Source organism: Lepisosteus oculatus, chromosome 2 (assembly GCF_040954835.1).
Source record: "Lepisosteus oculatus isolate fLepOcu1 chromosome 2, fLepOcu1.hap2, whole genome shotgun sequence".
NCBI lineage: Eukaryota > Metazoa > Chordata > Actinopteri > Semionotiformes > Lepisosteidae > Lepisosteus > Lepisosteus oculatus.
Genome location: NC_090697.1, coordinates 45,998,442 through 46,025,405, shown reverse-complemented (window position 1 = coordinate 46,025,405; position 26,964 = coordinate 45,998,442). Strand labels below are relative to the sequence as shown.

The window sequence follows — 26,964 nt, the reverse complement described above, 5'->3', positions numbered from 1 at the left end:
ATACTGTATACTAAAGAGTAAATTAACTTCATTTGGGAAATGTGGTAGAGTGCTATTTCAGGCATATGCTTGAAAACAGAGTTTTCAGTTACTTTTGATCTTTTGAGATGAAAAGTGGATTTCTGATGGTCCGTGGAAATGCTGGAAGTCCAGTCTCAACTGTGTTGGGATGAACATTGCTGAGGGAAAATTCCTACGATGGACTACCATCCCATCTGGGGAGGAGTCACATGCTTCATTAATACTTCATTAAAGCTACTGAAACCAGGATGACCTCTGGCTCCTTGAGGTTTTATGGCTCAAATCTATTTACTTTTTGTTGTTTTGTGTGAGAGGAATCCTGGTGCAGTAATGTACTCAGTTAAGTATGATTTGCACAAAGCTGGAAATCATAGGATCCTTAGGTTTGGCCATCAGCTAGTTTCCAATAGGAATAATCAGTGAGCTTTAAATGGAAAGTTAAGCCCAGAGGAAGCAGTTTTGCACGTGATCTCTTAATGGAGAACCAGATGTAAATGTTTTTTTTTTGTTGTTGCAGGAACATAGCACAAAGGTTGTATGTGACACAAAACAAAATTATCATGAAAAAGAAACTGTGAAATAACAAGTGCGGTGAGATTTAAAGCACTTCATAGAATTGTCTGAGACCGAGAATGCTTTTTAAATTGAATGAATGTTCTTGTTTTGAAGGCTACCGCTACCTTGGTGAGGTTAATGGGCTTTTTATTTCCTGGCGTGTTACATATTTGCCACAGATTTAGTAAATGCATCATTAAAAGCTTCAATTTTTAAGTTCTCTGCTTTCTCTTTTTCCTCAATTATAGTTTAGTTCAGATGTACCTGTGAGTATTTATTAGAACAAGAATGTTTGATTTGGACAGAATGAAAAGAAATGCAGGGCAGTGGCTTTGAAAATGGACAGGTGTCCACATGTCATCTGTGTTTGCACGTTACATTAGCACAGGACTAAAATTTACCAACGTCAAAATTCCAGACCTGCAATGATTGTTAGTAATCATGTTTAACATACAGAAAAAAACAGATCTCCATCTTTAATTAAATTGTTTTTTTTCCTTAGTTTGTGATGGTTAAAACTGTGAAACTTTCAAAACCCTGTGTAGTCTCAAGATGTGAATGTGGGAGAGAAAATGAATTCTGAGTGTCCTGAAGTAACGCTAGCAATTGGGATACACATTCAAACCATTGTTCGTTGTCTCCTTGAGAATTGGTAGTGAGAATGGCCAATACCAGGAGATGTTATATAAGGTTGTTTGACTACAGGAACATTTGAATCCATGGTCTACTGTATTTGTCCATTTTCTTGCCATGATGTCTTATCCAAACCTTTGTATCATATACTGAAGACTTGCTATTGAAGGATTATAAAAATGTACCCTACCATTTAAATTTCTGAAACTTGAGGTAGACAGGCCGACAATATCCAGTAATAGTGTTAGAGAACTAAGGGTTCAAAGATCACTCCAGTTGATAGCCCCCCATTTTACCTCAACTGTGATAGTACTGACCTTTCTGTCTCCATCCTTTCACAGGAAATCAAACACTCTTGTAACTCTGTATAGAAGGCCCTGCAATCTAGCTATATTTAGGCAGTCCCCATTCTGAATTATGTTTCATTGTTTTACAGTTTTTGTGTGAGCCTTGCAACCTGCATAAAATAATAAACCACAGCTTTTATAGTGACTTGAATATTTAGAACCTTCTAACAAAAGCAGAGTTTTGAATATTAGAAGGTGCGAAGAAGACCAAATACCAGATATTTACACCGTTTTAAATATTAATTAACAATTTTTTAAGACCTGTCAAAGAGGGAGATCCTTCTTCCAGAATATGGAGAATGTTTTAAAGGACAGAGGTCTGATTTGGTCTACCTCTACACACTCCATACATGTACAGCTTTTAATCTGGTGTATACCAGGTATTCACTATTCCACTTCAAGGCTCTACACCTAGGTGACAGAGAGACAGAAAGGGTAACCTACACCTTTAAATGCCAACCTCCAGTCGAGAGTGTGTTAACGTAATCATGTTGTCATGGCAACCTAGCCCTGTCTGACTTTGTATGTAGCGGCTTTGATTTTTTTGGCAGACACAGAACTGTGATAGTTTAAAGTGTTCTTTACTTTAAAAAAATCAGAAGTAAAATGGTCTTTTCAGGAAAGAAAACAAGTAAAACATTATTTCATTCTATAATACAAATTCTAATGTTGAGTCTAAAATTCAGAACACACAAGGGTTTAAGCTGTGTAAAGGAAAATATGTATAAAAGTACCCTATTTAAGTGAATGGAGATCTTGTGTGAGCATAGAGACTGTAGTGAGACCAGATGAATCGGACCTTTTTTGCTCATTCACATCCTCATATCCACTTTTATGCCTTTGATCTTGAAGATCCCAATGTATTAGGTTCAATGACAGCACATAGCAGCTTATTGCCATGTGAAAAACACCCATTCCCTAAAAACTCCTTTTAGCAGTTAATTAGTATTCTCCCGCTTACGTTCTAAATTGTGTCCCTTCTTTCTGTTGCATGTTCAGTCTTGTTACTTATTCTTATCACCAGGCAGATCTGTAAGACTATGACCGGGTACAGTAACATAAGAATGTCAAAAGAAATTCAATGCAAGTTCTGTCCTTATGACATCTGTTGTTAATAATGAGGAGTTTAAGTTGTCCTTTCTGACATGGAAGTTTTCTTGTGACTTTTCCAAGTACACTGAAAAATGTGTAAAATCTTGTTGCAGAAAATTAGGTTTATCCTAGATCATGGATAAAATCTTGTATAAAAAATACAGCTTTTAACTAAGGCTATGCTAGATATGGAATGTAAGTAATTGCATTATGCAAATAGATATTAACCCTTGTATTCACCCTTCCACCCTTCTAAACTCCTTTATCCGGTACAGGGTCCCAGGGGGAGCCAGAAACTAACCCAGCAAGCAAAGAGCACAAAGTGGGGTGGATCTTGGACAGGATGCCAGTCCATCACAGGGCACACACTTATAACCCAGTTCCCCTGCCAGTATGTCTTTTAACTATGGGAGGAAATTGGAGCACCCTGAGAAACCATGACAACATACAAATGCAAATACAGACAGTACCCTGAGAATTGAACCCAGGGCCCCAGCACTGTGAGGCAGCAATGATAACCACTGTTCCATCGTGGTGCTCCTATCCTTTGTGTTATTGCTAATAATTATGTTTCATAATATTCTAATAATGGTGCCCTACACTGGAATTCATCCTCCTTTAATGCGGTTGTACAAAAGCTGCGCGGGACTAATTGGATGTACTGGAACACTCGTATTAGAAGGGGCACTATAGTTTGTATAGTTTCAGGTGTGATGAAGTGAATGTAAGAAACTGCTTTTCTTAACATTAAAAAAAACGGAGAAGGGAGTTTGGCTGCTTAGCTGTGTGTAACTGACTGTAACCTTTCAGTATTTAAATTTGGGGAAAAACCTGTGCAGAACTACTGATTTAACTCCTCTTGGTGGAAAGTAAGCAAGGAAAAATAAAATGTAACAGATCCAATTTTAAATCACGCTGCAATCACAGCAGAAAAAAGAAACAGCCCAGTGATGAGGATCCAGAATCGGCCTTATCACGTTCGAGTTTTTTTGTATATGTACTGCCTTTTAGTTAGATCTCTATTTTATTATTATATTATGTAGGCAGCACTGCAGCTAATCCCCCTGATATAAAGTCCTTCATCATCTTTGTGATACTGTACTGTTCCGCTTCTCTCTGTATGTAATGTGTTTCACTGCCAGTTGGTGTTTGTTGTCACACTGGGGTCAGTTTGGGTTGATGTCTTTAATACAGTATACAGCTTTGAATCTGGAAATGACTTAACATTATTAAAAAAAACAAAACAACTGCAGCCCTTCAACAGCTTCTGATCCAATTACTGCATATTTATTGACCATGTCCAACAGTAGAATACTGTCAATAGTGGTTATACAGATGTGCAACTTTGCCAATACTGTAGAATTGTTTTGAAGTGAAATGGTAGTGAAAACATTTTTGTTTTAGCAAAAAGTGGTTACCTGTAGTCTCTGTTTTTTCATCGGAGAGCTGCTCTGAAATATCCTGTCATTTGCATTGAAGAACTCTGATACTCTAGAAGTAACTAGACTGATGTGGCTCATAGTACAAAGTACACTTAGTGCTCTGAAAGCAAATATGCCGTCAGTAGTTACCAGGGTAGCAGGGTCATTGCATTAAGATGGACATGTGCTTTATAACCTTCCTTAAAATATACCCCACATCCTTTGGAAACTTGCAAGAGTCGTTCTGCCATGCCAACAGAATAAAACAGGCTATTATAGACTGCTTTTCTCACTCACCCCAAGTTAGGCCTCCTAAAACAATTAGCCACACATCAATCAAAGGTGAAACAGAAATGTTCAGTGTGCATTTTATTATGAAACAATGGTGTATTGTCCCAGTAACAAAGAGAAATTAGGAATTATGAGAACATTTCTAAAAAGATTCCCCAGTCACTGTTTTTTATTGTTATTTTGGAGTGGTCATGGGCAGAATTGTTGGAAGAATTGCAGAAAGCAACACTTCATGAAGTGTAGTCTCCTTCCCAGATTTGTTGCATGACTCATTGGGACCACTGTGGTCAGGATGCATCTATTCATCCAGTTAATATTTTATTATAATCCACTGTTTGGTGTTTTGCCTTTGTAGTATTTAAGCTGGAAATGCCTTTTGGAAATGTGAATAAAGATGACCAGCATATCTTCATTTCTGCATTAATTTTCTAAAATCAGTCATGCAATGCACGTTAGAATAAATAAACCTTTTCAGCATTTTATATGGAACATTTGAAATCGTTTAGGTGATTGTGAATCTTATTTATTCTGTAGAAAGCCACGTTCTGTTATATTTCCTAAATAAGGTGAAGCTTACAGATTCTATAAACGTTGGCCATAGCAATACTTTGTATATAGCAGACCTAGAGGTGCTTTTCTGTGGGAATATAAATAAATCCTGGTTGCTGCAGAATGTATCAGGATAGGTTTACAGGAAGAGGGAGTCTGTTGCCCATGAAGGGAATTTGCTCTCAGATTTTCAGAAAGTAATTGGGAGAGCTTAAGGCGTCACATGTAGCAGTTGAGCTGGAAGAAGTAAAAGGGAGGGGGTGATGTGTTTGTGCTAGAACTAAAAAGCATTAAAAGCCATCCTGTTAATGGGTTAGACTTTGGGTCTTTTCCTGTGACAGCTACTGTACATGCTTATGTTGCAGGACACATTTGATCAAAGACCGAAGTTACAGTACAGTTTTAATTTTTCAAGGAATTGTTTCCCCTTTGAATTCTGAAAATGTTACTTCTAATATAAAGTAGTGCAGAAGCACTACTGAAATAGTGCTTCTGTAATAAAGGTCTCATCTACACAAGGTTCTGATGGGATTTGAAGCACATAAGCCAGTTATCAGGGGTGTGTAATGAAACATTGTATTCCCAAACATGAAAGGTGAATCCAAAAGCTTCACATAGGTGTAAAAATGTGGATATTTAAATTTACACGTGCTGCTTGTGATAAATGCATATCAGAATATACAGGTGATATGCAGAGTTGGAACGAGGAAAGCAATAACAGCACAGTGTTCACAAATTTTCTTAATGTAAGATGCCTAACTTGCTGCTGAAAATGTACAGGCTGAGATTCTTTTAATAAAAACTGCCATGGAAGATGGAAGGTTTATCTCAACATGAAAACGCCACATGTACAGATGGGGGAAAAAAGAGGTAAAAAAAAATGTCAAGACCTTGAAAGACTGTGATACCCATAAAATTGTTTTAAATTGGAATGTCATATTTTAAATAAATGTTTTAGGAATACTTCATGTGCTCCAAAAGCCACAATGAGAACACTCTTCTTGACAAAAATTGCTGTAAAAGGGTTCTCTAAGTTAAGTTATGATTTTATTATAATAATGCTATGCTTCGTTAACTGAAACTACTTCATTAAAATGTTGATTGAAAATTGAGATAAATGTGGCTCTACAGAGGGGAGCTGTTCATTTAAACGGGCATCTGGGCTAATATACTGAGACTTTTAGATTTCATTTCAGCCACTGTATGCATGGAATAAGCATTATACTGTATGTTCTCTCAGTATTCTGTGTCAAGCATTGGATGAGCATTGTTCTGACAGGATGCTATAATTCCTCAGCAGTGTTCAGGACCAAGGGAAATTAAAAACAAAGGTACTGCTTTGTTTACACGATACAAAGGAGTACCTCTGACTGCTGATCCGGCTACCGTGATAACTTGTCTTCCAAGTAAATCAACAACATAACCAATCTTTTATAGTTTTATTTTATTACCAATAAAATACTGTCACTACTGTATTAGTATTTTTCCCCTTCAGAATTACTGGCATTGCATGTTTTGTAAACTACCAAATTTGACATACAGTATAATAGGAGTTTTACTTGGTGCTCTTTAGTTTTTGTTTTGTTAGAGTGTGTGCTAATGTCCCCTATCTTGACATTAAACTATAGCTTTGTTCATTTTGTAGCATCAGAAAAAATACACCTGTATGTTTTGTTTGTTTTCATTCTCCAAGGCCTTGTGCTTTCATCGGACTTCAGACCTAACAGTTTTTCTGTAATTGGACTCTAAAATGCTTGCTGTGGGTCAACAACCTTAAGTCCCTGTTTATTCTTAGAAGTTTAATTTTTATTTACTTTTTAAAAACATTCATGCACATGACATTCATCATTCCTGTAACGTGGGCATTTTATGTGTGCTCGTTCTGCAGGATGAGATTGGCGTGGTGTTTCAGAAAATGGTTAAAAAATCCTTTGATTAGCAGTGGGGTGTTAAAACAAGACTTTTCCTAATTAGACTCATTTATAATTACATCATGTACGTCAAACAATTAAAGGTTTACATGCTTATTTTATACCCCAGGGTAGGTTTTTTTTACACTTACCAATCCCAGGATTCTCAGAAATTTAAAGAACTTCTGAATTGCACCTGAACTGCACTAAGTACTGTGCCTCAGAGAATGCAGTTGTTAATTGAGCAGCAGTATAGTGTTAAAAGGCTTCGGGTGTGTCAGCAAGGACATTTTGGGAGCTCCAGTCTGTGGTAATTCAGTTAAGAGCCCTTAAATAAGGGATTTTGGTTTTGCTTGGTCTTTTCAAATCACTGTTGGTTTATATTAAGGGAAATTAAAGTTCGAATTAGCTCTGGCAGCAAGTGTGAAGAGTTCAGTAGCCTCTTTATCTTCCTTGATTTTGGCTTTTTTTTGGGCTGGAGCGAAGAATGATGTAAGCTTTAGGCCTGGGATCACTTCCCACACTGAATTACACCCCGAGCTGACTGGTCACATTCTGCTTTTAGCTTTGGATTTCTCCACTCGGCCTTAATGGCTTTCCTCTCTCCTCTTCTGGTTGGCACCAGCTACTTCTTTGTTGCTGGCACCACTGCTGTCAGGGTCCGGTAGCAGCCTGTTTAAATGACATAATGAATGTGGAAAAGGTAATGGTCATTAAGACCATAATGAATGAGGAAAAGATAAGGCTCATACTTGTGAGTAAGTATGATTGTTTACAGAATTAGCAACCATAGATATTTTAATTAATATGTTGCTTCATACTGTAATTTTTTTCACTGCAAACCCTGTTTAAAGCTGTTCCAGTTTGTGCACTTAGTAGTTTTGCCCACAAGCATTCTGGCACGTCAGATGACAGACCACTGCTACAGCAGGGCTTGGTTTGGGAACCCCCATTTGGGTTTGGTTTGTGTCAGCAAAAGCCCTGACGTGACCTTTTGTTCTTCTTTTCAGATGCCCCTTCAACAGAACAGCAGGAGCTCTTCAGCCAAAAGCTGCAGCAGTGCTGCATGTTGTTCGATTTCATGGACTCGGTTTCGGACCTCAAGAGCAAAGAGATAAAACGCGCGACACTGAACGAGCTGGTGGATTTTGTCTCTACGAACCGGGGCGTGCTGGTTGAGTCGGCCTACTCCGACATAATTAACATGGTAGGTGGCTTCGTTTCTTTTCCTTGTGTCACACTGGCTGGTTGTGATGCAAAAAGAGTTCCAAATGGCTTAAATAGTATTGGAGAGAAGTAAGACTGAGTTGATAATAATAATGAATAATAATAATAAAAATTACTTACACGTATGTAGTGCTTTTCTGGACACTCCACTCAAAGTGCTTTACAGGTAATGGGAACTCCCCTCCACCACCACCAATGCGCAGCATCCACCTGGATGATGTGATTGCAGCCATAGTGCACCAGAACACTCACCACACATCAGCTGTTAGTGGGGAGGAGAGCAGAGTAATGAAGCCAATTCATAGATGGGGATTATTAGGAGGCCATGATTGGTAAGGGGCCAATGGGAAATGTGGCCAGGATGCCATGGTTACACCCCTACTCTTTTCGAGAAGCGCCCTGGGATTTGTAGAGAGTCAGGACCTCTGTTTTTACGTCTCATCTGAGGGATGGTGTCTGTTTACAGTATAGTGTCCCCATCACTATACTGGGGCATTAGGACCCACATGGACCGCAGGGCTGCTGGCCCCACTAACAGCTCTTCCAGCAGCAACCTTAGTTTTTCCCAGGAGATCTCCATCCAGGTACTGCCAGGCTCACACCTGCTTAGCTTCAGTGGGTTGCCAGTTGTGAGTTGCAGAGTGATATGGTGAAATGCAATGCTGTTATTACCATTGTTTTTCAAGCTGAGTTTGATAAATTGATGTTAGTGAGGGATGAAGAAATTATGTCAGTAAAATGTACTGAACTGGGGGTCATGGTGCTACAAAATTGTGTCTATAAAAATATACGACAAACCCGCATAATACTTCAGCTTCTGCCTCAGGATACCACAAATGTTAACTTCCACCATTTCAAAACTGGCAACTTGTTTCGACTTTCCAGTGCTCCTTCAGATGAGCTCGCCATGCCACCGAGCACTTCCTTAACTTGCTCTGTCACTCTTCTTGAGCATTGCAAGAGCATTGTAGCTGCCTTTGATTCGAAAAGAGAGGCCTGTGTCTGAGTGGGCTAAGCTGAAATAGATTTGGAGAGTGTTTATTGACTGATGGCTCTGCTAGCTAAATCTGCTGAACTTCAAAAGAGTGCTATTTTCCCATCTTGGTTTTGCAAAATTGTGTCATGATAACCACACTGGAAAAGCAGAGCCAATGGATGACTCCTATGTTTCAGAGATGTGGCCAGTTCCTGAAGCAAAATATGAATTCTTTGCAACAGGTTGACATTCAATATTCATGTTGTAGCTCTGTTGTGTATAGCTCCTTTAGGATACCCTGCTTCCCAACCCTATGCTTTAAATGAAAAAAGTGCATTCAGTGTCTTTTCAACTGTCTGTTGTACTAGTCTGTGTACTAATGAGGATTTAAAGCAGGCGTTGATCTTCCTTCTCACTGAGCTTGCGGTGAGGAAGTCTTGCCTCTCCCTTTTAAAGTGATTCAGGATGCGATGCCAAAGTGTGGGATTGAAATAAGAGGACACATTGATTTACATCTTGGCAGTATAAACCCATAATCAAAACGAAATTGAGCACACTCATTTTCTAAAAGTATTTTTCATAGGCTAAATGCATATAATGGTTTCTGTTTTCTGTTAGTCTCTTTCTGTAACCTTAAAATATCACTAAGAGAAGTGGTGTTTTGCAGAAGTGATAAAAGCCATCTCTTCAACAGCATCCTACTCAGTCGAGAGTGTAGAGGCTTGTGCAAAGGAAAGGATATGGTATCCATGTGGCTCATCATCTGTTCATCTCAGATTCTCACAAAATTCCATCTGCTACTTTTCCTTTTACTTTTTACTTATATGTCATTCTGGGTTTTCAAGTTTAAATACCCCTCAGACCCCATACCCCTGGATTCCATACAGCTTCAGATGGTTTGAAAGGTTCAGATTCTGTAAACTCAATACGACTAGCTGGAGTCTTTCTGCTAAAAATGAGTTTTGAGTTTGTGTGGTAACCCTCATTAACATTGTCTAATAAGGTCTTGAGAAGCGTAAATTGTGGTTGAGTATGTTTATGACTTTAATGAATGTTTTTTTTTCCATGAGGAGCAGTGTGGAAAAAGTGTAAATACAAAGACCCAACATCATTATATTTCCATTATGTCTGTTTTTAGAGTATGTGCAGTCAATGCCTTTGGTATTCATAATTTTCTTAAAGGCTGTTCTTGTTTTTTGGGTGTTCCTGTTGATGGAGCCTCTGTAGTTTTTAATACGTGTCCCACAGAGCCACCCATTATACACCTGTCATGCACTTTTATCCAGAAAAAAGAAATAACTTTTGCGAAAGAGATCACTAAAGAGCAAAACAAATCTGGCATGTCTTCTAATACTCATCACAACACTTTCAATAACTGCTTATCCAATTCAGGGTCACGGTAGCTCAGAGCCTTTCCTGGGAAAAATTGGGTGCAAAGTAAGATACACCCTGAACAGGACACCAGTGCATCACAGGGCACACACAGACACAGACACAAACACACACTGACTCACACCAGGGCCAGTTTTTACCAAAACCATTTATACCACCAGGAGGTCTTTGGACTGTGGGAGGAAACCAGAGCACCTGGAGGAACCCCATGTGAACATGGGTAGAACATACAAACCCCATGTGGATAGCACCCTAGGAATTGATCCCAGGGCCCCAACACAGCAAGGCAGAAATGCTAACTGTTATGCCACCATGCTGCCCTCTTCAAAAACTAATTCAGAAAATGATGGTTATTTTCCAGTAATGGAATCTTTCCCTGCCTGGGAAATATACTGTATCTGCTGTGCCATGAGCTGCATGTGGATAAACAGAATTTGAATTTATGCAAGGTAATTTAAAATAAAACTTCTAACAGGAAGCAAAGTAATATTTGTTGTATTCTGCAAAAGACTGATAAAGTCATACATAGATCATGTACTTTTTGACTTATCTTTTCTCCAAAAATATTTAGGCCTATTGCTATTCTTGCATCAGTGTGACTCATATTGCCATACAAGTGAGCTGCTTCTCTGACGCATCTAGAGCTTGCCAAGGGCAATGCTAATTAAATACGCTGAGGGATAATCTATAGACACTGTATGGGTCCTCTTCAATGTTTATCCCATAGAGCATTGTGAGGGGACAGACTTGCAATAACAAGACTCAGATTCTTTAATGCATATGTAATGGGGCTCGTTTGATATACTGTATTTCATAAGGGGTTTGCAGAAGTACAGTCACCAGTGCTATAATAAAGATTTTGTTATCAGAAAGTGGGGGCTTTGTGCATTCTACAGCAATTCAGTTCACATAATTTCAGTGTAAATTAAAAACATATTTCTGTATGTTCAACCCATTTTAGGTCTATAACTGAATGATAATGGTCCTAATTTGAAACACTTTTCTCTTGCATCCTTGTGAAAGGTCGATTCCCTTACTTTCTAATTCCCTGTCTCCTTATGAAAACAGGTCTAGAAATACAGGCACTTAGGTGTGAACAGGGAAATGCACATTTCTCTTTGTTCATTGGTTTCCTAGGGAGCTTCTAAAGATTGCAAGCAATTCTGTTAAGCATTTGAAGGATTGCATGGGCTTTTTTGTCATATAATAGAGCATTTGACAAGTTTCACAGAAACTGACTTGCGTGCTTTGTAGCTGAAAGTAAAAAAAAAAGTCTCATGTTGTTTTTGGACTGTTAGGTATATTATTTTCTGCTTTGAGTGAGCTGGCACATTAAACCTGATCTGATCTTGTTGTTTTGCGTGTGGCAGTCTACCTCTCCTTTGCCTTTGACAAACGGCACCAGTTGACCACGTTCACATTAAAAGGGGTATGATTGCACCTTTGCGTCAAACGACATCGCTGTGCCTTTGGCCTCCTGATGTATGATTTGGGTTATCTTGCAGGCAGCAAACACTTCCTCCTCTTCGGCTGCTGTCTGGTTTTGGGATTTGTACATTCATTGCAATGGGCCATCAAAATACTAGATGAAAAAAGACAGTACATTACAGCATAATTATAAAGGATTAAGTTTTGGGTGATTGATTACCTTTGTATTAGTCTCATAATATTTGGAAACATCCCAGTGCAATGTTCATAGTGGACAGGCAAAGAGTATGAATAGGGATATGAACTGGAAGACATCTTTACACATTACTCTTCAGTCCCAATTAGCAACAACATAGCTTCACAGTTTGTCCTACAGTACACTGATGCTCTCTCTATGCAGACTTTGTGTTTCTGTGTGTAAATTGAGCTGCAAGGTCTTTTACAAATAAGGTCTGAAGAAGCAGAAAAGCAAATCTGTGTATATTTAGCTGCACATCTATATAGATTTACTCATAACATTTCCAACACTCGGTGTTGTGCACAAGCATCTTTTCTATAACCAAGGTTTAATTCAAACTGCTCTGCAGTGGGAGCCTACAGTATGTGTTCATGTGAGATCTTTGTCTTTCTTTTCTGAAATTATAAACATTTGAACTATAGGACAGATTGGACATGAAGGTGTTTTCTCTTCAGCAGACAGTAATCTTTTCTTGAGTGCAAGGTATCCTTCATCTTTGCCATTTACTTGGAGGTTGCATTGAAGCTGAAGTGTTTTATTTGACCTCTATTTATCAGCACTGTATCAGCTCGCTTGTTCTGTTACTGTACTGTATCCGAAAGCACTACAGCTCAGGCTGCCTCAATCTTCAGAAGATATTAACAGGAATATCTTATTTGTACCATTCTCAATATAATGTAGCCGGTTCATCCTCTAATTTATTTAAATAATTTACTATAAACATATATGTATATATTAAATGTGATGACAGACTGCACTGGCAGATTGCAAACTATGCATTTCCTCCAAGAAAACAAGGTTGAACACACGACGCATTATTTGTGATTAAACATACACTGTATTGTATTTATTTTTGGAAACTAGCTTTTGTTAATTAAGAAATCAGGATTAGGTTATTATCAGTGTAAGAAAATTATTATACAGACTCTTTACGCCGGGCTTAGTTTGGTCAACCTTACTGCACACCTCATTGTAGAGTAACTACAGAGCAAACAAAACAACAAAGAAGAAGCATCAGAAGATGCCATAGCAACATTTGCTTTTGCTGTTCTGCCTACAACAGAACCATTTTCCCTTAAAGATTTTCTATCTCATTGCCAGCTATCATGAAATCATGAAATTGTTGAAGAACAAAGATGTCATCCCTTTCTGTCCTTCACTGTCTGACAACATAGCTCTTCCTAGTCAGCATGAAAGGATTTTATTCCTTTTATCTCTTATCTGTCACAGGTGAGCTGGATTCTAATGAGACTAGACAAGATTACTTTAGGACAGGAGGATACCTTTCCCCTGACCTCCTAGAATGCACACTTCCATTACGTCAAGACACCCTTAGGTTCACTTAAAAGGGTGATTTGAGTCTGACTGCTAATCTGCTCCCAGTGTAGCCCTTGCTGTTCCATTTTCCTATACTCTTTACTGAAGTTACAGGAGATCACAGCCTTTCAAAACCCCGGTAAGGAGAAGCAGCTCTCTTAGTGACTGGATTTGAAGCAAGTTTCGTTCTCCAAATTGAGCAGGCCAAGAATGTCAATGAATTCCTCCTTAACATTCACCAAAGAATATAGGTTTAAGTGTCTTTTGTTAAAGTCACTAGATTGAATAGCCTTTACGGTGTTTGAGCTGTGAACTCCGATTGTAATGAGCTAAATATGATGGTAAATACCAGTAAATACTGGTTTGTAACATTTTAACTAAGTGCATGTCTGTGACAATTTATTTTCTTCTTCATCTTAGGTTAATTTGTTCATTTTGGCATTTGTCATGCATTGCTGTGTAATGTGAGTAGACAAAATGCATATAAGCACTCTTCCCTGGTATGGTTTACTAATCTTTCAAGGTTGTGCAAATTGTGTTACTTCCAGCACGTTGGCGAGACGATTTGTGTATTGATTTGTGTTCTCACTTCCCTGATCTCGTTTTCTTCTTTTCTTTTTCAAAATCCAGAGTATTCCCTGTTACTTAAAAAAAAATCAGAATACAAAATTAGTTCAACCAAGTGTTCAAATCCTCTAATCTAGTCTAATCATAGGCAACCAACTATTGTAGGGCACAACTAAAGCAATCTTCATTTACTTACCTTTTTACACTACACCAAAGATATTTGTAGTTCTTTTGCTATAAATGGTCAGTATAAATGGTTCAGTATCAACTATCAAGTTCTAAGTTTAAAATAAGTATATTTGGTACTGTATTTATCCAAGTCTTTGCTTGCAATGATTTAATTGATTACACTAATATCAGGAAAATTAATTCAAAGTTACTTTTGTTGTGCTTTCTTAAATTAAACTAATACTTGTACAGTATTTTCCACATATTTATTTTCTTGATAACGACCATCATACTGTAGATGCAGTCAGTAACAGTTCCTGATTGGTTTCACCCAGTTAGCGGCACGTCAGGGCATCATTGCCTGATTATACTCCTTTCTCTGTACTGTCCTCTACTGGGGCCAGCAGCACATATAGTTTCAGGGGAATCAGGACATGCATGTGTGAGGCCAGATTTCCCTAATGAAGCCCCTTTAGTTTTAGAAATCGTGTGCTCCATTGCTCATCACAGTGTGGGATGATTTCTTGGGGACCTGAAATTAGAGGGCACTTCTGAACGTCACTCGAACCAGATGTTTAATCCTCCCACCTGTTTAGCTTGGCCCTGCAGGAAGCATTCATTTATTTAGGAGTCTCAACAAGGTGGGAATAATGTGTTTTTAAAATATTTTCTGTCTTTTTTTCCCTATAATGCAGCTATTACAGTTGATAATAGTAATAATAACAATACCCTTGTGTATATATTGTGCTTTTCATGAGAATTCAATCCTTCAGCCATTTTATTTCCCTGGAATGTAAAGTACAAGATGCTAATGATTCTTGTAGTATAAATTAACAGAACTTCAACTTGGACGTGATGGTTGAACACCACTTTCTCATTGCTCAGCTACAACTGTTTTATTCTTGCGAAATGGCATAACTGAAGTGCTTATTATTTCTTTCAGAAAGTGCAGCTCTTCTGTTTAACTTGTCTTTTTAAGAAAAAGAAAACAGCTCTGCAGTCTCAGCTGGTTGCCTTTCTACATTTCTCTCTAGATCTCTTCTAAAGCTGCTAGTTTGATTTATAAAGGAATACTTTTATTGGACAGCTGTTGCTCACATTTCTTTGGAAATTCAGCTTTTTTACCAAAACGGTTAGTTTTAAATTATGTATGCTTGCCTGTTGAAATTATATATTGATAACAAATCACAAGAAGTCAAGTAAGATTGTAATGATATACTAACAAGATGGGATCACCTAGTTTGACACTTAGTATCCTGAATTCTTGTTAAAAACAAATTTAAGTATTGTAAGTATTTGAACAAAATAAAAATTACATTCATAATGTAAATGCAGACTTTACGGTGTGATATTTTAAGATTTCGCCTTTTGGAGTCTTAAGCTAGATCTTTCTGCTAGTCTTCTCTGTAAAACATTGGGGTATATTTATTCAAACAAAGTGTTGCTTCTCACGTGTAGTTAATCATTTCATTCTTACTTCTGACATATTTGTGACACGTATATTGCCTTAAAGTACATATTACTAATATCAACTAACCAAATTGAGAAGGAATTCCTTACAACCCCAATTGTGAGCAAATTAAAAGTGGAGAGGGTAATCCGTACTGAAATGATTTACCTATACATGTATGTTTAAGACATACAGTACATGTTTTCCAACGTTTTCTTAATGCTTTTTTTTAGAAATGGGATACCAACAGGAGTTCATGTCCTAAAATATTAGCTGAGATGTCTGAAAACATCTGTATGAGTAAAAAAAGTAACCCTAAAAATAAGACAGTCTGTACTCACTGACTTCTGTAAGTATGTCTACAAACTAATAAAATGGACTTCCTATTTTATTTTTTGAACAAACCTTTAACAAGATGGTCTCCTACCCTGTGACACTATCATATACAGTAACTAAATGGCTAATTTCTATGAACGTCAACTATGGTGACCATGTGAGAGCTCAAAGTCTTGTTTGATTTTTCCTTGACATTTCCTAGATAATTTTAACAGTTACAGTATCAAAGGGCTTTATCAGTTTTTACTTTCTCTCTCCAACTTATCTCTCATCCTTAACACTTTATTGTTTTATTAATCATTTTAATTCCAGACTCTGCCTCCCTTGTGTAATCATCTTACTTTTTAATTTGAAGAAGAGCTGGGTGTCTTGTTCTGTAATTCCCATTTAGAAAAAGAGACAGTACAAAATGAAACTCCCATCTCTGGCTTGTCATGCATTTGTACTTTCAGCTAAAAATAACTGTTATTATTGTTGTAGCGATGACCTGCCTCAAAGCAATGTTTTTCAAACATTGAATTTCAATAGGAGTACGTGGATGCAGAGGCAGCTAAAAGCTGTTAGTTTTTATAACTGATTTTAGTGAGATGTATAGCTGAAGTCAACTAAGTACTAGAATATTATTCCTGAGAACAGAGGTTACTTTTACCTTAATAATTAGTGCTAGTAACCAATGATTGGTTGATTACCAACTACATTCATGGAACATTCTTAAGAGTTTTTATTTCACTAAGAATATTTCTAAATACATTTCAGTGTGCAGTTTATTGGGATGAAACATAGTCGAAACATACATTGATTAAGCTCTTCGTTCAACGTTCTTGAATGGATTGAGAAGCTGAAATACTGAAATGGATTGAGTTTGTTTAGAAGTACAAATGACACAGAAGTACTTCTTTATATGTACTTTTATATAAATATATCTCTATATATAAATTATACTTGTGGGTATGGAATTATAAAAACATCTTTATATTCTTCTTTACAATGAACATTCACCCTATAGAGGCCTGTCAAGTTGCATTACCAGATTGTTTCATTATCATGGTGTCATGGTTGGCTTCGCCCCACCAGAAAATGGGGTGATGCTGCTGGTGTTACAGACCCAAGACAATAGGTACGACAGACCAGAGAGAGTGACTGGCTTATTGCACCTCGGGCGCAGAAGAGGGGCTATCACCGCATTGTACCAGCCCGAAAAAGAACTGTCCACATAAGTCCGCCGACCAGGAACTTGGAGCAGGGGCCACCGAGGGTGTTGCTCTCTTCTGTCGGGGGAGGAATTCCTCTTGCAAAGGTCCCAGGAAAAGGTGGTTGGTGGAGGTGGACAGCATGCTGGAGTTGCCTGGGGTGCAGGCAGGCAGCAAAGGGAGGGCAGTGTAAGGAAGGGAAGGCTTTTGAGGGAAAGGATTAACCACCAAGATCCAGAGCTTTGCTGAGTCCAGAGGGCTTCACAGGGTGGAAAGGTCTGACCTTCCAGGCTGGGCAGGGAACTCCGAACTGGTGTCCTCTCCAGCCAGAGGGCACCAGGACACAGAACGATTTAAAGCACTCACCCTTAATTAATTAATTAAATAATTAAACACCCTTAAGGGGGGGTGTTCTCCAAAGACCAGGCCAGGTGAGTGCTGTCACCAAGGTCTCCTGGCAGGCAGTCCTCTGGGGAAGTACCTTAAAGAGGATGGAACCAACCAACCAAGTTGGAAAAGCTTCCAGAAGGAGCCCAAAAAAACTGGAAACCAGGAACAGGAAAGGCTTCGCTGGGAAGTTAGAACGATGGCTCAGAAATGAGATGTGGACTTCAATGCCAGATTGCAGAGGAGAGACTGAATAGGTTTTAAACACCCTTACAGCAGCCACTGCAGTAAAAACCCCCAGTAATGCCAGGTGCTCTGCATCGCTGTCTCCACTGCAAACACAAAGTCATGGGCTGAGGTTAATGGCAGAGGAAACAGGTCCTGTTTTATTTTCTGGGGAGGATGTCTATGGCGTGAAAGATGAAATTTGGTGCCTGAGAAGAGTCGGGAAAAGGGCTGAGTGGCTCCGTCTGCCCGAGAAAGAAGAGGTCTTGTTCTCTTACCTCTCATTTACTCTTTAAGTACTAAACACCCCTCCCCCTTCACACTTTTAGCTAAGTAGCGTAGCTGCAAAAATGTCTTTACTGTATTTTGAGTTGTAAAAAGTTGCAGATATGATCCTAATCACTGGGTCTGTGTGCAGGCGTTTAGTACACCCTATTCAGTTTTCAAGTCTGTCATTTTTTTAGCGTAACACACCCTGCAGGAGAACAGCCCCTTGTGGAGTGGTCGGGGGTCGTAAGGTGGTATTTGAACATCATAATTTCTGTATTGGTGAAGATAAAAATAATTCTTAAATATTCAAATTTCTTTACAATGGATTCATACTCCATAGCCTCAGTGTTGCATTGCTTCAGTATTTCATGACAGTGGGACTTGTCAAAAATGTTTGCAGTTGAAATCCTTCTTCTAGGGACAACCTTTCTGTTAAAATGTAAATAATCTGTTGCTTTAATACTAAACAAAAACAAACAAAAAAATATGCCGCTACTCCACATTCTTGACAGGAGTAGTAACTAGAGTAGTATTTAAGCCTGTGGACTCAGTCCAGAGGGTCATGACTTCACATGCCAGGTGGTACACTGCTGCTGTATCCTTAAACAAGGTAATTATGTCAGACTGCTCTTGTAAATCCTCTGCTGTGTAAAAGTGTTTCTTGGTCATCATTGTAAATACTAACGTGTTGATCTATTTTTTTTTATTTGGTAAAATAAATTAAAAAACATGGATACAAAAACACAGCAACATACAGAGTGGGATTCCACCTTTTACATTTTCTAGCACTTGTGAAGTTTCCATTCATCCATTTCCTAACCTGTTTATCCAATACAGGGTCGTGGGAGAGCAGGAGCCTATCCTGGCAAAGCAGCAGGTGCAAGTTGGGGCACACCCCAGACAGGATGCCAGTCCATCACAGGGCGTACAGACACATCCACTCACACATTAGCTGGCTTTCTCAGAAGCCAATTAACCTACCTTTATGACTTTGGACCGTGGGAGGAAACTGGAGCACCTGGTGAAAACCCGTGCATATATGGAGAAACATACAATCTCTATTTAGATAGCGCCCCAGGAGTCTAATCCAGGCCTCCCAAGCATCAGGGCAGTAATTCTACCCCCTTGTGCCACAATGCCAACTCACTTGTGAATTTTAAAATACAGAATTACTTATTTTTACTCTTTTGAATGTGCAGTATAATTCAAGTAATCTATGGTGGTCAAGAGAATTAATCTTTTCCTAACTATGCAATCATGTCCTCTATATTTATTGCACTCAGGTCCGATTTGGCAAAATCTGTGGGTTCTGAGTGACAACTATTTTTGTTTGTTTAGCAGCTGAAGCTCCCAGATGCTTTTTCCATTAAAAAGAAAAAAAGCCACAGAGGCTGGATGTTGTGCTGTGCCTGCGGAATATTTCTAGCTGTGTATGAGCAGATTTTTTACTAGCTTTCAGAAACATTGAGTGGTCTAAAATAAATAATTCTAATTCTTTGTCACAGGAGCAAAAGCTTTAAAATTGATAGCATGGCATAGCATGAAGTCATTTACTGGTTCAAGTGGTACAGTAACTGCAAAATGTTGTTTTACATTTCGCCTAATTCTAAACCTTGGCATGTTTATTAACAGTGTGCTGCCACACTGTGTCTTTAAGATTGACAGGTGTGCTGTGATCCATATCCAGAGCTGAACTTCAAGTTGTGTTGACAGTATACAGGTTATTGTCAGTAGAAACTTCGGCTGCAGTTATTTAGCATACACTGTTAAGAGTTTCAGTGCTAAACACGAGAGTTAATTATCATATGGTAAAACCAGTAGTAATGTTTGCAGTAATGTTTCAAGACTGAGGTTTTATTATCAAAAGCAAGTTTTATGCCATCTAGTTCTATCTAGTTTTATGCTTTGGAGAGACTAGTTTAAACTTATTGCATATTGAGTATCAATCCTTAACCTTTCATTAATCCAACTCGTTTTGGTAGAATCCTGGAGCTACATTTTCTTTAAGGTTTGGAAGCATAAGAACTTTAAGAAAGTGTCTTTCTTCAGCCAGATCTCTAATGTCGTACATCTATATACAGTATTGCAGGGCTAAGATTTCTTTATCTTAATTTGACATACGGTGAGACGGGGTCAGTATTGTAAGAAATAGCATTTAATAAAAAATAATAAAATCCTTTGAGCTCCAGTAATTTCAGATTACATATAGAGTATATTAACGATTTCATATTAAAAGCGAGTCTGGATTTCATTACAATTAAATAAATCTTTGCACTCTGGATGTCGTATACTGTAAATGCTATTAACCTTAACCTTAGATATAACGAAAATAAGTACAGTATGAAGAGTCTTGGCATTGGTTAGAAGCTCACAGTGCTGCAGCTGTTCCCTGCCAGGATGAGGGGAAGTTGACTTACAGTTTAGAAATCTGGTTGAGAAGGCGGGTGTCAGTTCTATCTCTTATCAGTCTTCCAAGAGGGACATACAGAAAGCTGTTTCTGTACCAAATCACAGGTTGGGAAAAAAAACACTTGCTGTCTGCCTGACAGCATGCGTCTCTGGGGATAGGTTAACCTCCTGTGGCTTTTTGGAGACGTGTAGTCAAGAATTCTTGAAGGGCTACCCCTCCCTTTATGTAAGCTTTGCCAAAGTACTCATGCCATTTTTTCACAGGTTTAAGGAGTGCCAGGATGTGGTTAGATTCTAGAAACACGTTTATTGGTTTGTTCCTTTTTTCTAATTAACTATTTTCTTTGTCCTCACCTACTACTAGCTAAATAAATTGAGATTATACAGTTTGGCCTTCTCAAAGGTCCTCCCTAATTCAGTAACGAGGTAGTATCTCACAAGTCCTCCTGATCTGCTGTGAAGTGAGGCTGTCGCTCATTAACCAGGTGGGTGCTGCACATCATTGGTGGTTGAAGGTGGTCTCCTCCTGTATGTCAAATGCTTTGACGACATTCGCAAAGGAAAGTGCTATACTAATGGCAGGGTGTAATATAACTATTACTCACACTGATTAGAATTTTTTTTCTAATGTGGGTAAAAGATGTTGACTCTGTGTTGGGAGCGACTGCATTCCTTTCCCTGGTGTGACTAGAACCTGAGCTCTCTTGACCTGATTTACATGGAGATCTACTGTATATTGCTCAATTCTGTGGTGCCAGGAAAAGGTTGATTGGAGGCTTACTTTAAATGCTTACTTTACTTTATGCTGCTTTAAAATTATTGCACAGGGTTTTGTTGTATCGTTTAGTTCTCGTGTTATTTGGAAAATTTTTGTCACAAAAAAGTTTGAAGGACAGTGGTGGGACTGTAAATTAAGGCATGATCAGTAGGAAAAATTCCTGAGATTAAAGAATGTGTAACAGGATAAAGAATCTAGCCCTGGACCCTTATTGTTATCAGGTGCTTTTAAAGGGGAACTGCAAAATTTGTTTTATATTTTGGGATTAGAATTTGCATTGAAATGGCATTTAAAAACCACAATTAAAGTAAAATGTACACAGTAATGTGTAAAACTTCCATTTTCCATCACAAAATAGGGTAGACTTACAGATATGTAGAGCGCTATGTTCTGTGATTTAGAACGAGGCAAGTAAGTGAGGTGAAGTGGCCCTATTACATCTCAAACAAGCAGGCTTGTGAAGAGATCTCTTTTGATCCAGTAGAAATATTGTTCTAATCTTCGAGGCCATACAGCTTACTTGTTAACTGTGCATGCAGATCACATTGGAACATTTCTGTGGTGAAATGTATTGCAGCAGCAGACCTGTACTCGTATTCGCTTGTCCATTGCATTACCTTAGTCGATGCGGAGACTAGTGTGCTGGAAGAGCTGCTTCACTTCGAAATTTGTGGGAACTCTTGCCCTCACCCGTGGTGAGACCAGAGGTTTTTGACAACTTGGTGACTATCAAGTACTTTTACAAAGTTCATGATTTTGTGCTTAATTTGGAATTTGTAAAATTTTGCGATTTCATCAATAAATTAATTTTGTTACAGAGTTTAAATAACTGGTCTGAGAAATGGGGACTGCAGTTCTCCTTTAACATATTTAGACTTGCACGACTTATTGTAATAGCAGACTTTTTTGTGCCTTCACTTTCAAATTAGTCATGCTCTTTAAAGCCTAATTCCCCGTACCCATGTGTAAGCTGTTTTGAGTTTGGAACAGACAGCCAAACCATCCATCCATTATCTGAAAGATGCTTGTTCCTGTAAAAGTGACGGTAACCTGAAGCTTATCCTGGAAATCATGCTTGCAAGGCGACTATACCCTGGAAGGAATGGCAGTCTGTCAGTGACAAGCCATGTGATATAAAAATATTACATTTTGATTAATGAGGTTTGTGCAGCACTTTGACTTAAATAAATTTTAATCATATTGCATTTCAAATCTTTTATCCGGAAAGCCCTAAATTCAGAGCTGATACTAGTTTGGGCCCATGATTTCCACTGAGACACACTCGATATTAGTTCCTGTTACTGTAAACGACACAGTTTTTGACATTTTAATGGTGAATACAAAGTCTACACTGTTTTTAGAAGCCGTTGACTTTGACTCTGGGCAGGGAAAGTCTGGCACTGTGGTAGTTTGTTAACATTGCATTTCCAAGACTATGACTATCGGTACACAGTTAAATTTCCACTGCTGTCAGATCAGCACTTTGAACTAATTCTAAAAATAAGTAAATATGGTTCTCAGAGAAATATAAATATCCAGATATTTTTAGACATTTTAAAGAGATCTGGGAATATTGTCAATGTCTCTACTGCCTTTTTATCCGGGCAAAATTGCAGATCCACATGCTTAGTGCATTGCCTTTTTTCTTTGCAGATTTGTGTCAATATTTTCCGTACTCTTCCTCCAAGTGAAAACCCAGACTTCGATCCAGAAGAAGATGAGCCTACCCTTGAAGCCTCATGGCCCCATATACAGGTGGGGTTGTTTTTTTTTCTTTTTATTTGTTATGCTCTGCTGTTGTAGTCTTAAGATGAGTTCCATAACTTTTACAAAACCACAATAGCAGTGCTATTAGTTAGGTGTGGGAGATTTAATAGAATTTTCTTAGATCTAGTAAGCCAAATTGGCTGGAAGTAACAGACTTTATAACGCCACTATGAGAAATATAAATCTACACTTTACAACTGAATAAATGTTTATAAAATTATATTACAATAAAGTATTAAGTGTTTTTAACTCTGAACCAGCACATCATATAGTATCTCTTATTGAAAGTGTCATGATATAGTGATAGGTCTTTAATAAGTTAAATCAAAGAAGGTATTTGGTATTGGTATGAATATTGTAAACAGAAAATATGAAAAAACATTTTCATACATTTAAACTGCACTTCCCATGACTATCTTATCAATCTTGAAGATTTTGGATTAATTCTAACAACTGGAATTCAAATCTTATCAGTTTTTCATGAAAATGTCAAGCAACAATGGCTGACAAAGGAGTGTTTTCAGGGCACACACACTCACATCAGGGCCAAGTGTCCCAAAAGCCAATTAAACTGCCAGTATGTCTTTGGACTGGGAGGAAACCGGAGCAAACAGGGAATTTGTTGGGAAACTAAAAGCATGCAAATGCCACACAGATAGCACTTCAGTTCCAGGATTGAATCCACTGTGCCACCATGCCACCCAAAAAAACTATTGTGCTTATCATTCATTTTAATCTCATGATTACAAAATAAAATGCTTGACTCCACAGCACAAATATGTATTTTTAGTTGGTTTTCTCTGTGAACAATTCACATTGTGCAGTTGTCTACATGTAAGTCATTGGTCAGGTATTTCTCCAGCCCTCTGTCTTTTTTAGTTTCATTTGCTGCTTCTACATAGCCAGTGGTTACAATACAGATCCCTGTGGCACTCCTCTTATTGTATCACTGATATAATTGTATAATCTTCTAGCTTCTCATTGCAAGAAAGCTCTGCATTGTGTTCACAGTATTTGTATCATCTTCATCTAGTGATCACAGTGCCACTCACCTCTCACTTTATTTTCTGCCTTAAAAGCTTAATTTAAGAATTTGTGTTTCTAGTCCCTTTGAGATTCCTAATTTGTTCTTATGTCAACATCATACAAAGCTTACAGTATAAAGTTTTATAATATAAGACTTTTCTATTCTTATATACAGTACCACACAGTAAGTGATATTACTTTGATATGAAGCATTATTGTATACTAATCTGAAGTTTGTTCTCTCTGTATAAGTTTTTGGTTATGAACTTGTTTTTCACATTGAATTGAGCTTGTATAGGGAAAGCTGGAATGTACTGTTTCCTGTCCATTACCCAGATCTTAGACTTAAGTATTTCCTATTGTTTGTCCTTTTAGAGTGAATCATTTATGACAAACTCTATCACAAGTGTTCTTGAAGTCTACTATATCATATACTATTACTTCTGTCCCTGTTCACGTCTATCATTTCTAAATATGTGATAACAATCCTCTAGAATCCTGTTGCCAAACGATGATCTTCTAGTAAAATTCTAGTTCTTATGTGCTTTATGTATTAACCAATAGAAATAAGACTTATTGATCTATAATTATTTGGTATCAGTCTGGATTAGTACAGTATTAGGAATTTTCAGTGCATATAGCACTCATTGGAGGAGGTATGCTAACAACAAGTGCGTGAGTAATATCTGTTTGTGAACTACAAATACTAGCTTACTATCGGGACATGGAGATTTGTTTATTTTCAGTGCTCCTACTAACTGTAGAATTTCAGCCAATGCTAATGCTATTTTAATGCTTTGTCTTTCCAACTGAGGCCAGTTGTGAATTTCGTTCTTGGTAAATGTCCAAGTGATGTATTAAATGAATACATCAGTCATTTCCCTTTCATTGTCTAAAGGCTTCCTGTTATTATCTCTGAGATGTTTTATTCATCATTTAATGTCATCTTGCTATTGTAATACTCAAAAATACTCTTTTTATTTTAGACTACATTACAGTATTCTTTTCAGTCTCTTTTGGCTTTTCTAATCTAACTTTTTCTTGTTCTTTGAACTCCTTTTATCAACTTTTTATAATGGGCTTTGTTCCTCCTTAAAGTGGATTATTGGAGTATTTAAGCTACTGATTTCTAGTCTTTGATTTATTTACTCTTAGGATAAATTTCCTCTGTGCTTCAAGAGGAATATCTTTAATTGTCATCCATTCTCTTCTGATTGCATTTATATTCTCTCTTTATATAATATTTTATCCTGTATTGCTTTTTTCAACTCTGTCATTTCGTTCATAGTCTGATATCCTGAAATCAGAAACCTTTGTTGTGGACTCTACCTGACAAATTTTAATTAATAATAATAGGTGCCATATAATGATCATGGTTCCCTATCGATTCTTTGATCTCTTTACTATTTCTTTACTCTTTTGCTTGAGAAGATTAGCCATTCCCTCTAGCAGATGCTCTGCTAAACTGGGTAAGAAGGCAGTTGTTTGCTTTTTATATAATTTCAGTTTCATCTGCTGTTTGTCCTAATGGGTGTTTTCATGTTGGATAAAAGTAAAATGAGACTTAGTTGATTTTACACATATTCCTCGTTTTATTAGATAACGTTTGTATTATAAATGTAATCTGCAAGGGATGGTCTACAGCATGCTCCAAATGCTATGCCTTTATTCTGATGATGTCTCTGGTGATGATGAGATTTTTTAAATCCACATGATTGTACTGTCTCTTCGAATATATAAATTAAAAAGCCATTGAGTTTTTTTTAAAACTTCACATTAGTGTTATACTGTTTGATAAACCCTTGCAGTGTCATGTAATATAATCATTGTGAATGGACAGTTGGGAGCCAATTTTTTTACAGACATTTTTAAATAGCATTTTTCAACCATGAGACTACATCACATGTCATTTCCAACCTTAGACCTGTGAAATCAGCAAGACACAGTCTTCGTACAGCTCTGAGGGGCCATTAGTTATGCTGGGTCAGTGCAAGCTGTCTGCATTAATGCTGGAACTAAAAAGTATGAAAGAGTAATAAGATGAAATTGTACAGGATTGTAATGGATTTGCTTTTAGGACAACCAGCTTTGTTATTTTCCTCAACTTGCTATTGTAGCTTAAACGAGACTCTTGAAATACACAATTGCTTTGAGTTTTTCATTCACAATTTTTATTTTGCTTTGTTTTTGCAACAAGCTGGTGAACAAATGTACATTTTCACACATTTTCCTTCATTTCTACACAACATTGTTGCCCTTTGTGCAGGTTTGAAGTCCAAATAAACTGTACTCCTTTATATAACACACAACCAATGTGCTGTGAATATTTTGTTGGCAGACCATTTGCACAGAGCAAATTTAAGCATATTGACTGAGCCTTCATCTTTGTCTTATTGTAATGCTGATGAGATGTAAAAGGATAGCCAAAGGCTTTTAAATTGCAGGCAGAGGGTGGCTGGCAAAAAAAACTATGCCTACTTTTCAAATTTGAAATGTTCACTGATACTGCTTATTTATATACTGTACTTCTGTATGTACCTTGACAGTAAAACAGAAATGGACAGGCAGTTGAAAGATATACAATTTAAGAATTTGAACTAAGATTGTGTAAAATTAATACATAATACAGTAGAGGTTTGGGAGGTCACAATATTTATAGAATATTAATGGTAGTTTCAAGATAAATTGCCAGTTTGCACAGAGTGTGCAAGGAAATGTGCATTTAGAATATACAGTTTATTACACAAGTACTCTGACCTTCATAGTTTGTTCATAGTGCTTTATATGCCTCTTGTAATTTCTTTTGTACTAGCTTTAACACACACTGCATTGCTACAACCCATCTCAGCAATTTCAAAGATGGCAACTTTTAATGACAGAAAATTGGCGAGTAGAATCACTCTGAACCATTTATATGCAGTATGTTTTTGACAAAGTCAGGACTTCCGGGAGACTTTTGTACCACTAATATGATCCCCTGTAAGAGTCTTTCTT

At 37.6% G+C, this 26,964-nt stretch overlaps 1 protein-coding gene across 1 annotated transcript in view; it reads left to right on the top strand.

Annotated features, from left to right (window-relative positions):
* The window catches only part of ppp2r5a (protein phosphatase 2, regulatory subunit B', alpha isoform), a 109,500-nt gene that overhangs the window by 41,701 nt on the left and 40,835 nt on the right, over positions 1 to 26,964 (top strand). The window contains exons 2-3 of the mRNA XM_006625914.3: positions 7,830 to 8,026; positions 22,831 to 22,932. Coding sequence (XP_006625977.1) covers positions 7,830 to 8,026; positions 22,831 to 22,932 — 299 coding nt within the window. The remainder of the gene's footprint in view (positions 1 to 7,829; positions 8,027 to 22,830; positions 22,933 to 26,964) is intronic.